This window comes from Gloeophyllum trabeum (assembly GCF_000344685.1).
Source record: "Gloeophyllum trabeum ATCC 11539 unplaced genomic scaffold GLOTRscaffold_00004, whole genome shotgun sequence".
In the NCBI taxonomy this organism is placed as follows: domain Eukaryota; kingdom Fungi; phylum Basidiomycota; class Agaricomycetes; order Gloeophyllales; family Gloeophyllaceae; genus Gloeophyllum; species Gloeophyllum trabeum.
Window position 1 is genome coordinate 1821497 of NW_006920413.1, and position 15739 is coordinate 1837235.

At 53.4% G+C, this 15739-nt stretch overlaps 6 protein-coding genes across 6 annotated transcripts; 4 read left to right on the forward strand and 2 right to left on the reverse strand.

Annotated features, from left to right (window-relative positions):
- Positions 1–1383: 1383 nt before the first annotated feature.
- Positions 1384–1811, forward strand: GLOTRDRAFT_92429 (uncharacterized protein; the record flags this gene model as incomplete). Its single annotated transcript, XM_007866297.1, has 3 exons — positions 1384–1576; positions 1638–1760; positions 1792–1811. 3 exons carry the CDS (start codon positions 1384–1386, stop codon positions 1809–1811), a joined length of 336 nt encoding a protein of 111 aa, XP_007864488.1.
- A 2579-nt stretch (positions 1812–4390) lies between these two features.
- GLOTRDRAFT_115334 (uncharacterized protein) lies at positions 4391–5626 on the forward strand. Its single transcript, XM_007866298.1, has 7 exons — positions 4391–4440; positions 4490–4664; positions 4716–4766; positions 4818–5023; positions 5074–5127; positions 5180–5480; positions 5535–5626. The coding sequence occupies exons 1-7, from the start codon at positions 4433–4435 to the stop codon at positions 5604–5606; spliced, it is 867 nt and encodes a 288-aa protein (XP_007864489.1). The 5' UTR covers positions 4391–4432; the 3' UTR covers positions 5607–5626.
- A 47-nt stretch (positions 5627–5673) lies between these two features.
- On the forward strand, positions 5674–7542 carry GLOTRDRAFT_74129 (uncharacterized protein; the record flags this gene model as incomplete). The annotated part of the gene is made up of 9 exons (XM_007866299.1): positions 5674–5976; positions 6047–6224; positions 6275–6336; positions 6379–6465; positions 6517–6711; positions 6763–6878; positions 6936–7030; positions 7151–7191; positions 7243–7542. The coding sequence occupies 9 exons, from the start codon at positions 5674–5676 to the stop codon at positions 7327–7329; spliced, it is 1164 nt and encodes a 387-aa protein (XP_007864490.1). The 3' UTR covers positions 7330–7542.
- A 366-nt stretch (positions 7543–7908) lies between these two features.
- Positions 7909–10010, reverse strand: GLOTRDRAFT_127730 (uncharacterized protein; the record flags this gene model as incomplete). Its single annotated transcript, XM_007866300.1, has 7 exons — positions 7909–7973; positions 8044–8246; positions 8482–8551; positions 8606–8689; positions 8744–8794; positions 8851–8989; positions 9945–10010. 7 exons carry the CDS (start codon positions 10008–10010, stop codon positions 7909–7911), a joined length of 678 nt encoding a protein of 225 aa, XP_007864491.1.
- A 196-nt stretch (positions 10011–10206) lies between these two features.
- GLOTRDRAFT_137719 (uncharacterized protein) lies at positions 10207–11038 on the forward strand. Its single transcript, XM_007866301.1, has 4 exons — positions 10207–10252; positions 10314–10620; positions 10687–10708; positions 10766–11038. Exons 1-4 carry the CDS (start codon positions 10249–10251, stop codon positions 10889–10891), a joined length of 459 nt encoding a protein of 152 aa, XP_007864492.1. The 5' UTR covers positions 10207–10248; the 3' UTR covers positions 10892–11038.
- Positions 11034–13866, reverse strand: GLOTRDRAFT_137720 (uncharacterized protein). The gene is made up of 2 exons (XM_007866302.1): positions 13177–13866; positions 11034–13116 (listed from the first exon to the last, which is right to left on the reverse strand). Exons 1-2 carry the CDS (start codon positions 13475–13477, stop codon positions 11360–11362), a joined length of 2058 nt encoding a protein of 685 aa, XP_007864493.1. The 5' UTR covers positions 13478–13866; the 3' UTR covers positions 11034–11359.
- Positions 13867–15739: the final 1873 nt, after the last annotated feature.

Sequence of the window (15739 nt, forward strand, 5' to 3'; positions counted from 1 at the left end):
TCGAGATGCCACAACTTCGTCTTGTAGGGCAGTAGAACATCGGAATCTCGAGGCGAATAATCAGCGGGATTGCGGACGCGTATTCTCGTGCCTTGCTCGAGTCAGAAATCACATCACTAGGGAGCTAGCACACAGCCTATTCTCCCAAGCTCTCCTTCAACCCACGTCCTTGAAGTGCTGAGGTCTTCTTCAGTAAAATTTTGAGTTGGACAATCAGACTAAGAGCATCGTATTCTCATATGCCATACCTCAGTGTTGTGCCGGTCGACGACTAGTCCGTGCAGTCCACCCGTCGACTTGTCGACTAGTCGACAGTCCGGCGCGTCGACCGTAAGTCTTGTCGACTGTCCCACGGCGTTGTCGACTGTCCCACGGCGTTGTCGACTGTCCCACGGTGTACGAACAGCATGCAGCGGTTTCCCCCCGAAGGCAAAAGCCGAGAAGACTGGCCAGGGCCAGGCCAGGGACATCTTTTCCTGGTCAGCGATTGGCTCAGGCCTCCACGCATCAGTCCGGTCGACTATTCTCACGGTCGACCGTGGACTGTTGTCGACTAGTCGACGACTTGTCGACTTTGTTGACTTTGGTCGACTAGTCGTCGACCGGCACATCACTGCCATACCTCAGTAGCTGGCATAGCAGTATGTATCAAAGATCGACCTAGCCCTATTATCACACTAGTACTGACGGCACAGGAACGATGATCAGGGCGACCGCCGACGGCATCATCCTGAACGGCATGCCTGCGGTGACTTGATCCCAGTTGATGACATGCGTGATCTTGCTAACTGTATCGTGTTTGCCTTGAGATGTCATATCATAGCACACCAAGGAATGATAGGCATCCTCGCCGATGAGCCCGTATCCAAGTCAGCAAGCTGATCATATTACGGCGCTCACTTGTCATGATGCTGCCCACTAAACAGCTAGCCAACAGAGTTCGTATAGCGACAAAGACACTGAACGCCGTAAGCGTAGTCATGATGCTTGACATGGACTTGTCAGCCTGGCATCCATATTATTATCTTGCGAATGGGACGGGACAGACGCTCGCGGTATCATCCGGATTCAATTGCGTTTACGGTGATGGCGGCAAACAGGATCGACAGGGGTCGTGTCCTCGACGTGCTCATTCTGTCTGTAACGTTCGGTGCGCTTGTCGACGCTTAGCGGCGTCTTAACGCTCCCGCGAGCCTCAGCTGTCGTTTGCAAGCGAGTACCGGAGCAAGGCACTCCGGCAACTCACCGGTGAATAAGAAGCCTTCATCACGCCTCAAATGAATGTGAGTAACATCAAGCACGATGTCATGATATTTACATAAAGAAGCATACACGGAGGACGAGGGCACTGCCAGGAAGTGAACAGCGTCGAACTGAGTTCCAATGTCAAGACGTTTGATTCCATCTGATCGCGTGGTGCACTCACCGCCAGGGGAACCCGAAGTGCAGGGGGACACGTCGATGGGAATCGTTAAGGCATCGGAGTCGGAGGATCCGCAGCAAGAAGCTTCTATCATCTACGGAGCCGGAATCCGGACTGGCATACGGAAGTGGAAATCTTGTGGCAAGGGGTCCAGTAAGTACTTACTTCCATACGCATGGTAGAAAAGTGTACACGGGCCCCATGGTATACTTAGTACTGTGCTCTACCGTTACGTCTCAGAACGCCAATGGGAAGCAGGCTGAAGCTCTAACGGACTTGCGGCTGGGGCTGCATGCCACCCCCGAGAAATCTGTTCATCCACTTCGGCATGATCATGGTGCGTTTGAATCTGCTTCGCGCTCTTGCAGCATGCCAGGGTGAATTTTAGTGGCAGTCATCTGGAACTGCATCAGAAGATCCCGCCAGCGGCGCGCTCCTGGGATTCCTTTTGCAAAGGATAATAGATGGCGGTCTGCCTGATGTACCGGCCGAAGCAATTACGACGACGGACGCGTATGAATTACATTGCCAATCATGCGGGCTTGCTGTCCATATGTTTGTGAGGACGAGAGGAACAAAGACTAACGTCAGAACCTCGTCACTGGTCGAGGACTCAGGCACTAGCCTCAATACTTAGCTCAAGCTTGGCAGATCCCGGTTCGTGGCTTGCAATTGTCGCCGCCTTATGGACACTTTCGGACAGGACAGGACCTCGCCGACCATTGGTATTGATACGTCCGCAGGGGCGGTGTGTCCGATTTGTAGCCAATTGTCGCTCACGGCCACTGCTTCGTGACTTATCCGGTGGGGCTTGTTGAACTATTATTCAGCTCTTATGCAAATGATTGACTTGTAAGGAACTCGGTCCTTAAAGAGGATGGACCTAGGGTCGAGGTACATACTCAAGGTGCCGGCCATGTCCGAGTAAGCCACACCTATTCGGATCAGTCTTTGGGACTCCTCGGTATGCGCGCCGAAGTCGTGCTATTGTGTATGGAGTATGCATATTCACGTTTTCCCCATTCTTTCTTTGTCTCCAGCGCGAGCCTGAACTGGAGAAAGAAGGAAGTAGGTCAAGGTACACGACCTATGTCTCGTTGCAAGGCCGGATGCGCAAGACATACGAAAAGGTCGTGCTCTGAGGCTGGACCAATATTCACACACATGTGGCATGATCGCGGTTCCATTCAGGCTTCACTGCGGGGGTTCCTTGATATGAAGGAGGCGACAGACTGCTGGAGAAGTCGAGGTGGACTTCGCAGAATAGCCTCGCAGCTGGTCCAGATCTTTGTTTGTCTGCCTGCCTGCCTGTAAACTGCGCCGCACCTAGTTCACAGTTCACTCTGGCTTTGGTTGTTCTTTGAGTACTGAACTCCAGGATATTCCATGGAGGGACTAGCGGTAAGCGATGCTATCGAATTTCACTAAGTAGCGTGCTCCAGGCAGATCTGACGAGCACATAGACATTGCCCGGGCATTTTGAACCAGTCGCAACAGACGTTGGGTCTATATCGAGTCGTCCGCATGAAAAGTATCAGCAACGGTGCTATGTTAACATCGGAGGACCGCCGCAAGAGGTCTCCGTTGACCCAATGATGCCGCTCAGTCGGGCCGGTCGTCGTGGTCAACAATGAACGAGTTTTGAGACAAAAGATGCTGTCAGTGCACTGGTCTCGCTGATGATCAACTCTGGTCAACTAGTATCCTACAACCGGAGAGTATTCTTGATTCTAACATATGTTTCAGTTTGGAAATGAAAGTCGGCCAAGTCTTTGACCGCAGGACAGCCTGGACAAGACGCAGCTACGAGAAGTCACATCCTAAAGCAGGATAGACTCGGATTGGAAGCAGCCACCGCCCGACTGCTTTTACGTCTTCTGGCGTAGCACCTCCAGCAAAGGGGCGTTACCTTCTGTGGCATAACATGATCGCTCTATGTGACAGATCAGTGATCTTTTCTGTTACATCCGCCAGCGTCGACCCTATAATCGGATTAACTCTTAAATCTGCGGGTCTTCGCTGCCTATGTAGTCGTAGGCAGCTGTCTATGTGACATATGTCGTAGCACGAGACCACCTACTAGTACTGCCAATGGTCTACCGAAACGTGGCTACATATCATATGACATATGTCAGGTTCTGGTAAGAATCACGACAGTGTACGTACGGCTTATTTGTTTGTTTGAACCTGCTGGTGCCAAAAGCTTATTGTTGTATGCATGCTGTGACGATAAGATAAGTTGCCAACGGAAAATGGTGACGAAAAAGAACGCATCCTTCGGCAGTTATATAGGGTTAAATAGCCTAAAGTGGGTGCAGCGGTGATCTCGAACTCTTCCAGTACCTCTACCCACCTCTGCGTGAACTCTCGTACTCTCCTGCAGGTATGCGTAGTGCGCTGGATACCTACCTGCAGCTATTCGAGGTGGCACATCATCGGAACAAATCGGGGTTAGTGTTTTGGGATGCTCTTGACAGTTCGAGCGGAGTTGGCATCAAAGGCTGTAACGTCCCTGAGGTCCGAATTCGTGGGGTGGGAAACCTAGTGGAAGTCTCCGGCTTCTTTCCTTTCCGGCAGCAGCTGCGCCGTTGTGGCTGATTGACCCATTCGCATGATCAGTTCAAACAGACACGACGCGCTTTACCATTTTCGTCCTTGTCGTTGACGTGTACAGTGCATTATTGTAGGGGTAGGTTGATCGAGGCTGCAGGAAATTCACTGCTGTTGAGGTTCTCCGGAGAAAGGGGACCACATGCTGGTAGCACTGCGCCATGTTTTCTGATAATTTCCCTGAAAACCTTCAACTTCCCCGAAGAATTCAAAAGAACCCATCGTCGCAGCCCTCAGATCTGTGTCCGGCGATGGATCCCGATATGCGATGATCCGCAAAAGGGCATCGTTTCCTCGTTGCTACTCCTCTTAAACAACCTCGTCCCATTATATTTCTATCTCATGCGAGCCATTGAGGACGAGCCTTTCTCTCGTCCGTCGGACTACCGACCTATCAACATGTACCAGTGAGTGGCACATTCGCGTCCTCAGTCGGCTACTAATCGTGCGTTGCAGTCCGAGCACTAATCATTATATGGCTCCGACGTATTTCGCACCTCCGCCACAGCCTGGACACATGCACTTAGTGGCACCTTTACCTCGTCCGACTAATGTACCGCCTCAACGGAAGCGTCCTAAATATACCCGCAGTAAAACAGGATGTTTAACATGTAGGGCGAAGAAGATAAAGGTATATTCGTCCACCTTAGCCGCAACGTATCCGACTGATATGCCACCCTAGTGCGACGAAACGAAGCCGAACTGTATGAGATGTACGCATGGGCAACGCGAAGTACCTACCTTCTCTTTGCTTCGACCTTCCTTGTTCCTGATTCCTCCAAAGTGCACTTGGCCGGAAGGCTTACCGACGCGTAAGAAAGCCCCGCCGAAGAAGCAACAGACGCCAACGGATACTCGACCTTCGACGGCCGAGTCTTCGGGAGTCTCTGAGTCCTCGACTCCTCCAACGCGCAACATAACCCCGCCGAAGCAGGAGAGTGGCCCGCTGGAGTTAAGCCTACCCCCTCTCGCATCTACGAGGCGTCACAGGTGAGGTGTTGCGATCTTACTGAAGTCTGCTGTATTCAGTCGCCACCTAGTGAGCCCTATTTGACCCTTCCCGCCTCCGGGTTGATACCTTCGCGGCGACAAAGGTACGGTTCAAAAATCTCAACGCGTGTAAAACGACCCAACAGCCCGTTTCAGTATCCCCACGCTTCAAGCCACCACTCATCATGGATACCCAGCACATTCGTTACATTCTCATGCTTTGCCAGTAATTCCCGAGATGACCTCATCATACCCCTCCCAACGATATAATTCTCAATATTCGACTCCCTTGCACGCGCATTCGCCAGGCATTGATACCACGCATATCTCCTCTCGTCCGTCCTCTAGCAGCAATAGCATTCGTCGTATGGAGCACAATTCACACCCTTCCGCACAATGGCTTCCTAATCATCCTACTCCACCATTAATGCAACCAGTGGACCCCATCGAACCATACGTACGTGGATCATGTCCTGGCTGTTACCGCGCTAATACTGAACGAATTCTACAGTTTCAGACAGTTCAGGAGAGGCAATTGGTGGGGCACCCTTCGTCTAATAATCACCCATTTAGATACCAATGAGAACGATGATTTGTTTTGTTTCTGTCTTAAGATCCGTCACTACTGCGACACGTCGTTAAGCATCATCATGGCCGTCCCGTCTGAGAACCCAGTCGCGGCAGCAAACTTATCCCTTGTGTTCAACCGACCCCTGCAAAGTGATCCCGCGACTGAAGCTTTACGACTGGCGTTGCTAGGTGTCGCAGCAGTGCATCAGTCCTTCCAGCTAGGCCGCGGTGGTACCTCCCCGGACGCTTCTGCCGACATGCTGCATCAAGCTCAAATTTATCGGACGGAGTCCAGGCGTTGGTTAGCAGGTGCTTGTTCTACAGTCGATGGTTTGCAAAGCGACGCTGCGCTCTCAGCGTCGCTGAGTATTGCTCTCATCGATGTGAGTAGCATTTATATATGTCAGTGAGATGCAGCGAGATCAACCATACGCACAATTTCGGTCTCGATAGATATTCACCGGTGGCCACCAGTGGATCACGGATTTAAATGTAGCCAAAAGCCTAGTAAAGACTCGTGGAGGCCCGTCCGCTCTACTGGCTCGACGCATCCCCTCCAGACCGGGCACTGTGACCGGTACTTCGCGTGCCAGGCTGCTGCTGGAGATTCTGGCAGTTTACGATACTTTTGGTATGTTTTACCATTGCCATTATGACAGCAATGTCTAATGGTGAGTGTAGGATGCCTAGCAACAGGTAGAGAACCGACTATCCTGGGCTCTGGTACCGTCGATTGGTGGTCCGTCACGACTTCTTTTGTAGATACTTCTACCATCTGACCACAGGTCTGTAGGCACGACGACTCTATCGCCCACTCTCATATCGAACATGTATTCGGGATTTCGAGAACTCTGGTACCCATCTTGGCCCAGGTCGGTACCCTGAACAGTATTGCCGTTGCACGCTGACGACTTGACGAGCAGGTCGTGTCATCTGTTGCGCGGACTTTGAGTGGTAAATCCCGCATAGTGGAACTTCCAGATGGCGTCAGTTCGCCGGAGAACGAGATGGCGGAATGTACCGCCCTCTATAACCTTCTCGATAACTGGACGCCCCCGGAAGGAGATACTCCCGTACGTGTGCAAACGGGGAACGCCATATACATCAATACTGCCAAGGTAGCTGTTGGCTGCTTCAAATCTAAGTTTTCCCGCTCATCCTATCCCTAGATTGTCCTGCTCAGAGACGTCGGTCTCGTTTCCGCTACTGATCCCTTAGTGCAGCAATGCATGGAGGACATTCTCTCCCTTTGCTTTCGTTGCGCAGAAAATAAGCTCAGCGTCGAGTGAGTCGCAGATTGTCTGTCTGTCCTCGTTGTCTCTCGAACCAGTCATATCTCTAGCTTGAACTGGCCCGTGATCATCGCAGCTTCACATGCCTTCGGGACGTATCGGCGGCAGGTTTTGGAACTCTTAGAGGCTTTCAGGTTCGTGTTCTGTATTTTCTTATTGAAGATATTCGACGGACTAATCACGACTATGTACTCGCAGGGTACAATGTAAGTAAACTACTCCAGAGTCGTGTCACTACCAGCATGGAGTTGACGGTCCCCCAAAGGTTGCTACGAGGTCGACACCGCCGAGCAGATTGTGCTAGAGGTAAGTCTTGAACACTACGGGTATAGCATCGTCGCTGATCGATGAATGCAGGTGTGGAAACGCCTGGATCAAAATCTGCCAGGCGCGAATTGGCGGGCTGTCATGAAAGACCTGAATCTGGATGTACTGATACTCTGAAGCTGCGACTACGACCACCAGGAAGAAGGCCGTTAATTTATTTGCGTTCCCAATCCATCGGTACTATTTCTTTCTCTCCTCATCTCGTTTTTCTCAATGTGCTCGCTGCGAAGTTTACCTTAAAGTTATAATGTTTCAACCTGTACCACTGCAAATAGTCGAATTGTTCTACAACTGCTATGTCCGCCCATTCATCTGTGTCCTTGACTAAATAGATTGTTCAATGTTACGATGACGTTGACTGCTTCGTACTTCTGCCCTGCGTGGAAGAGATCACCGTTATGTGGGGTGCCCGAACTCTTCTCTTGCGGGCCAGCGCAACTGCCTTGATGCGCCCTGCATTACAGTGCTTCGGAGGATCCGTGATTTGATGAAGTGCGGGTGATCGCAGTCGTCAACCCGTCCGGACTCTGTAACTGATGTTGAGCCGGCGTTCATCTCCGCGAAATAGGGAGGATGCCCCGACGAGATTCGCTGCCATCGCCCGGAGCACGGTCGCAATTGAGTTCCGCGGGATGCAGGAAGTAGCAAGAACGATGTTCGTCACCAGTCCAAGCCAGGCATCCTTGAGGTTAACTCTCAGGGTACATTCACGTCATTACATCGACCCGACGAGTGACTACCGAGGCCCCGGATTGACTGACCTATACATCGGAGGAGACACGAGTACAATGTCAGCGCGCTGCTCCACCGAATGAATATAAGCATACATACCGAGCGGCGCAAACCCCCCTTGTTGATTTCCAACATCCCACATGCTGTAATAGTGCTTCAGGAGGCTACCCCCGACGACAGCCACCGGCGTGCGCTCGAGCATGTTGAGGAACGTCTGGCACGTCGACGGGTCGCTCGCGAAGGGACCGACGTTCAGCTCGCTGCTCGGGATCATCAGGGTCGTGAAGGTTGCAGATCTACGACTGCGGGCAGGGAGTCAATTTTGTTGCATGCGATGCCACATGCACCCGGCTCGTCCGCGAAGGGTTGGATGTCCGGGGAGATGAGAGCGTAGATGGCCTATGTAATCGGAGTAGATACTAAGATCAGATGTTTTGGTATGTGGGAAGGAAAGGCATTACCTCGATGGTCGCCGTGTCGAACAAGACGCTGGTTCTGCCACTGTCAAATACGACCTCACGCGTCTACTGAGTGCACGCAGTTTCCCCGTTGACTGAGACACCGGGCGACTCAAGTAGCCAGGCAACGAGAACGTAGGTCAAAGAACCTGTACGTCAGTACCATCAGTAGCCCATTTCGCCCATCGAACAGGGAAACTAACCGTTGGACTTGCTCTCGTTGATCTCACCAATAGTAAGCTCAGCATTGCCGACCGCTAGGGGCGTCAGATACATCCCGAACAGGGCTATTCGGCAGAGGTCACCAAACAGCCGACCATCCTGATGGAACGATTGCTTACATGGCAAGCCTTGATCAATAAACTTAGCAAACAAGCTTTGAGGGCTCAGTCCTAGTGTACTCGAGACGCTATAATATGTCCTACTTAAGAGTGTCGTACGAACCGACCTTGAATGCCATCGAACGGATTAATGGCGAACGTCTCGGTTTGGTTGACAATGAGATACAGTTCCATGTCTTCCGCGACCAGCCCGCCGACAGTCACCGTGTCGCGCCCGCTTTGCAGGTGAAGCTGGTAATTGTCTCCCTATAAGGGATCAACCCTGACTCCAGTCGTGAAGGTCAGCGTGCTGTTGCGCCCCGTGTCGACGAAGGTCGAGCTTGTGATGTGTCGAACTGGTGCTGGTTACGGCACGGCCATCCGCATGCAGTGCCTTTAGGAGGTCAGATCGCAAAGAATAATCCGTAGTCGAGGGCATTTACGCACTGGGAAACTCGAGCGTAGAACTGCCACCTACAAGAGTTACGTATAAGTGGACAGCGAACTAGCAGTATGGAACAACAACCGTTATATTCTGCGGGGGCGTGCCAACTATATGATATGGCGATGTACAGTCATATTCTAATGTATGGTCTACAGACCAGAGATATTGTCATACCATCTGCAAAATCAATTCCATTCGTTCACCTCCTATACATGAGTGGACGCAATTCACTTACTGCAGGTTGGTTCCTCTGGAGAGGTGGTCCAATTGGATGTCCTGAGGAGACAGCGCTCGGCGTTTCGAAGACACCAATGAACCCCGCGGCGCCTTGCGAGCCGCCAGTTGGAGCTTGCTAGGCTAAGCGCCTTGGCTGGAAACGCCAGTGCAGAACGCGAGCAACGTCAAACCAAGACTGGCAATATGATGGCTAGTTCAAGGAGTGCCGAGGGCCGGCAGTCATCATCGTACTCCTGGACCCGACTTCATATATCATATATGCACAACTGTTGGGTACCTTGTCGGTAGGCACGGCGATATCTCCCTCGACATGATTGAATGACTTGATGTAAACAAAGGTTTTGACGCAGCTAAGAGAGTGTCCCAAGGATATGCGGGCACATGGGCCTTGGGGTATACGTGATGGTCTAATGTGCCAGGGCTACGCGAACTGCGGGCAGTCGCAGCCAACATGTGGTCATGGGTGCCTATTCGTCCTCGAATAAATACTGTGGATGCAAGCCCCAGTGTATTTCATTCAAAGACGAGGAGCCCTCTCACCTTCCTGCTTGATGACCAGATCGACCGGTCGAAGTCAAGCAGATGATTGAGCGTCAGGAAGACCATCGGATGTCTATTTATCACCGTGGGAGTTGCACCATTTCGGCCGTGATAAAATGTTGGTCGAAAGGTTAAATCAGCCAATCAGCAGCCGAGGAAATGGCTGTTATTGGCGAATGAATATAATATAATGCCTTTCTTCCCACGATAAGTGTAACCCCCGCCGTGATATGGCCGTCGGCATTGGATTGCCATGCATTTCAGCGCTGTGGCCACTGCGCGAACCACATTCTAGTGACTGACAATGGGTGTGTATAGTCGTCCGAGAGCTTCCCGAGCTTTCATTGATATAGGCCCGTCTTCCCCCAGCATCCGCGGAAGAAATCGTCCTGAATGACCCACACACCCCCGCCCCGAAAGCCATCGAGGCGTTCAACCAAATCCTCCCTACCATAAAGTCCGAGATCATCAAATCGCGGCACCACTGGGACAAGCACGAGCCCAAGATGTGGGCACGCGCCGCGGACATCGCAGACGCGGTCCTCGTCGACTTCACCATCGAGAAGGACCTCGTGCAGGTCCGGAGTGCGCCCACGTCGTACGGCACGATTATCCTGGGCAAGATCAGGCTTCCCGCGGTGAACGACGCAGAAGGCGAGGGCTTCGTGCACGTTAGGTGAGTGATCGGGTGGCATGATGACTTGATCGTCGGTGCTGATGCAGAGGGCCCCCCGAATGATAGGATACATGACCCGCCCAACAGGGTAAGATCCACGCCTTAGTTGGGTTTGAGGTTTAGTTGATGCTTATGATTGTTTCAGGGCACTGAGGACGTGATCTTCCATTCTCTGTGGACGGATGAGGGCAACAAGGACGCGGACGGGCACCCCCGCTCCTGGCGTGCCGTGCAGACCGCGCAGATTCCTTTGGAGTTCTTCAACGAGTAAGCTAGAAGAGGACGGTACACAGCCTGCAGCTGTAAGATTATCATATCTATTACGAGGAAGCCAATTTACAACAATGTACACCCATGTATGTATGGCTATCTGTACGCGCTCGTAACTTCAAGGTATGTGAGCGACTGGTATCGGGTAACAGTGGCACCCATGTTGCAGAAGCTCATGGATTGTCCGGCAAGAGAATTCTATGAGGGTATCTAAGTACACTAGAGCCTACACGACCGGCCACAGCACGCCCAACCCTGGACCGACAGCCAATATCCGTATATTCGTGGGACTGAAGTCAATAGCATACGAAAACAGGCAACCAACTTTCTACTATGTACAACGCCCCACAAACATCCAGGAAGCAGAGTAAAGAACTACAGGGGGCATAGGGCAACCATAAGAGTACGCAGAGCAAAGAAAAGAGAAACGATACGATACGAGATCAAAAACGGGTACATAAATACAAGACTATTGTTGATACACGGATCCTCCCAGCATGTGGACACCCAGCGCGCCCGACGAGGACACCATCGAAGCTTGGTGGAACCAGGATATGTCCACTGTAGACTGAGCTCCATTGCCCCCTACAACGACAGGAACCGACAAAGGGAAGGACGTCGCCTTCATGAAGTCGGCGGCTCCCGGGAACCCGCCGCCGAGCAGCGGGGGGAATTGCAGGAGGTGCGTCGGCACATCCGCATCCGAGAGCGCCGTCATCTGGATCGTCCGATCGCCGTCAGAGGACGACTCGGAGGACGTCGTTGACGATGGCGAGTAGCTCAGCGTCGGCGTCGGAGGGCTGTTATCTTCGACTGGGGCGGCCCACGGCCTCCTCTGGTAGCCGTCCACGTTCGCCGCTGCCCCAGGCCAAGACGAGCAACCCTCGCCATTGGAGAATGCACTCTCGTAAAAGATAGCTGCCAATGAGGACATGTCCGAGGCACCGTTGAAGGTCGCGATTGCATCGTGTGCTGGCTGCCTGGACGCCCCAGAGCGAGGGTTGTAGCCCATCGAGGTTAACATGGAGTACTCTTCGCTAACGGTCCCCGTAGGAAGGGCCGGCACCGTAGAGCTCCTTCTCAGCATATTCGGACGAGGAGCACTGTTGGAAACTGTAGGCCAGGCAGTCCACTCCACGGAACTTGCGTTAAACTGACTCGGCGCAGAGGACGGGTAGGCGTTGAAGCAAGGTAAGTCGGAGCTCCTTGACGGGGGCCCGAGATCGGCTTCGCTCTTGCACCTAGCAACGCCGCGCGCGCCGGCGCTCTCCGACTTCGTCGGCGCCTTCCCAACCCACAGCCTCCACTCGAGCGCATCGCCCAACGCGCGCTCACATCTACCAATCTCCCGGGGGTGGAGACCAGACAACTTGGCCCATGCGCGATTAGAATAGCACTTATCTTGCATGAACTTCGATGCCAGAATGAGCGACGCGAGGAATGCGCGGCGCGGGCAGAGCAGGGGCGACGGCAGCCGCGGGAGAGGTGGGAGCGGCGCCGAGGGACCTTTTGGTTTCTTCTGTATCCCTTCCATGCACGGATGGCACCCGGCGAAGCGAGTAGACGATTCCGCGAGTGATGTCGAGGGTCCAGCGGTAGACTGGGACTGAGGAGCCGCAGCACACCCGTCTTGGATGCGCACGGTGTCCATCACGTCCGTATCTTGCTCGTCGCCCGACGAGGTGGTTGCTGGACTGACGTAGCACTTACTTGAGATTGATTCAAGAGAGACGCCGAGGGCTTCGGCGTCCTCTTCCTCGGGAAAGATGATGCGGCTAGCCGATTCCGACTCGCCCTTGGCTCCCTCGCCATCTCTCTCCTTTCGCATTAACTCGGGGACCTTGCACCGGATGGCTTCGAGGTAGCATAGCGCCGTCTGAAGCACGCACCCGGAAGTCTTGGAACGGCGGAGGACTTCGTGTACGAAATTGCGTAGTGGAAGCAAGTTGCTTTTGGAACACTGGGCGGCCGCTGCCGGGCCACCCATGCACGAGTCGGAAGGAGAGGATGTTGAGGACTGGGAGGAAGGCGAACACGGGGAGGATGGAGAGACTGGAGAAAGAAGTTGTATGTTTCGTGTATGGTGGTGAGAGTGGGAATACTGATTGGTGGTGGGAGCGGTGGTGGTCTGAGAAGGGGCGCAGAACGGGACGCGGGCGGAGGTCTGGAAGACGACTGGGATATCGGCAGGATGCCAAATCTCGCATAACGATTTGACGGCCTGGTCTAGAGACGGTGCAAGGCTTACTACACGCTGGAACAGAACGAATTAGAGCCGGGACGCACCGATGAGACTGGTCAAATATCTGCCTCTTTGCGTGTCCCGATAATGCGCCTCCTTGGGCGCTTGAGATGTGGAAGGAGGATTTGGAAGCGGGTTCTGTTGTCGTTCGAAGTCGCATATAGAAGGGGCATAAGTAGAGGCTGGAGATGTTGTTACAGACGAGGCCGGGGTATTTGGATAATTGCTGGAGACGGAAGACCTTGATGAAACTGAAGGCGACGGAGAGGCGTAAGGCTGCCACCGAGCCCGGGCGCGGGTTGCACCTGGGCCACGATGGGCGAGAGAATGGGAAACGGCATGCATATTCCGGACCGGAGACAAGGCAGAAAGCGGTCGAGAGACTAAGTGGTGATTCGGAGTAAGATAGACTATTCAGTTCATAGCATAGACGGCCGAGTAAAGAATGGTGTTGGTTTCGGTAGACTTGATCCTGAAGATGAACGAGACGAGCAGGGCGCTGGGCTGGGACGGGGCGAAGCGGAAAAGAGATATCGGATTCATTTTGCCTGGCTGGAGTCACTCTGGACGCCCTAGTCACTGACTCGGACGGTCCAGAAAATTACAAAGTCCTGCCGCAGGGCGCGGTAGACTTTATAATAAAAGCGAGCAGGGGGTCTGGTCGAGGCTTAGCGGGTCTTTTGCAGCGTAGACAGGCCGAGCTGGGGACCACAGGAAGCTTCAATCGTAACGGGACGCACAACAGCCACGGGCCTTGTTTATACAACTCCCCGAGGAGTCATTCGGTCTGCCCCGGACATTCCCACGGCTCCGGCACCCACCGGTATGATTCACCCCGCCACATTATTTCCCCTGCTTTGCCTCCGCCACACCGCCATCGTCGTCCGGTGTCCTTTCATGGTCGGCCGACCGACTGCGCAGGACGTCAGCGCAAACATTTTGCGCCGCCCGGATCTCACTACTATGGTTCTGCATTCTGCAATTTTCCTTGAGGCTGCCCGTTTCGCTGGCACAGATGACTCTTGTCTGGTTGTTGATGCATTTCTGGGAACATCCTTGACGTGAAATCAATCTTTCAGGGGGGCCGAGGACTAGGTTCCCAACTGGCCGAATCATCACCCGTAGACCCGCAAAGGCCTCTGTGTACACGCCGCCACAATAGACTTTCTGTCTTGGCCGGAGACCGTCTTCCCCGCTAAGAGCTTGTACCAATTATGCGCCATCCATACCATTCATATCGTTCCGCGTCTATATGCTGTTCGTTCATACTTGCTTCTCCTCGTCACCTGCTTCTATCTTGTATGAGCTTGATATAACAGAAGACCCCGCTGATATTGCGTCACCTCGATTGGACCCACCAAGAGCCTTGTCTGCTAAAGGGATATCGAGGAGGATGCTCGGGATTCACTCGGGAGCACGCGGGGTCCACCGGGACCGGACCGTCTGCATATCTCGGGGCGCTTTCTTTCCCCCGATGCGCCACTCACGCGAAATTGGTCCTTGCCCTGTTAATCTTGGCATCCTGGGAACGGACACTAATAGTACAGTTGCACTGGTGATATGGATGCAATTCTGTGCGTCTCTGAGTCTCATGACAGTGACTCAGTAGATGCGGGAAGATGGCGGGCATGTCCAAGTGGCGCCATAGTTCGGTGTTCTTCCTGCATCGCCTGGTATTCTGCCCATGGCCACCTGTGCTCCAGCACTCTGAGCACTTTCTGTCAAATCTACCTTCTCAGCCAGATGTACCTGCGCAGCTCGAATCGCGCGATAGTGCATAGCAATCGAGAAGTCTGGTAACTGCCTCAACCCAATATGGAACATGAAGTTTTGAAGTAAGCTTGTCCTGCTGGGTTCCCTACCAGAGGACTCCGGGCCCATAGTCGATCCCGCGACGGTTCTTCCACCGCAGCGGGAATAGGACGGGCATAGCTTTCCATGGCTACAGTGTTTCAACTGCGCAAACACGCCGATGAAGCATGGCGAGCGTGAGTTTTGAACCTCCTGTCCGTCGAGTCTGCAACGAACGATTAACATGCGACTTTGTACGTAGCTGCTGTCCATGAGCCCCGGTGCCGTTCGCCAATTGGACGGACTCCGAATTCCAATGTCGATTTCTCTGGACATGTAAAACGTTAGACGGTGTCACACCATTGCGGGCGGGCTCCATTGTTGCTGAACGCTACCTCATGTCCACATTGTATGCTCGTCGCACGGCCGGCCTCGGGTCTTCAAGGCTGTACGGTATGAATGCGTCGGACTCGCAGCACGTCCCACAGCATACGCAAGTGCTCCGACTTGGTATGTCCCTCCCGCTGCAAGCTCCGCATGACTCCTAGTTTCAGCGAGCGACGTCGCCTTGCGCACCCCTCTCGGTCTGCTGCTCCATCCCTCCTACACTCGGCGTGTTAGGAGGCCGTGACGCGGCTCGAGATTCCTGTGACTCAGTTTTACTCCCTGACCCTGGACCCAGCGGAGTGCGACTTCCGTCTGCGTCGGACCTCCGCACTACTGCTGCATTCCACGAACTGGTGCGCTTGCTCATAATTCCTAGACCGGTCCAGGGGTTCGTCTGCGCTGTCTTACGTAGCAAGCTGCTCGTTCATA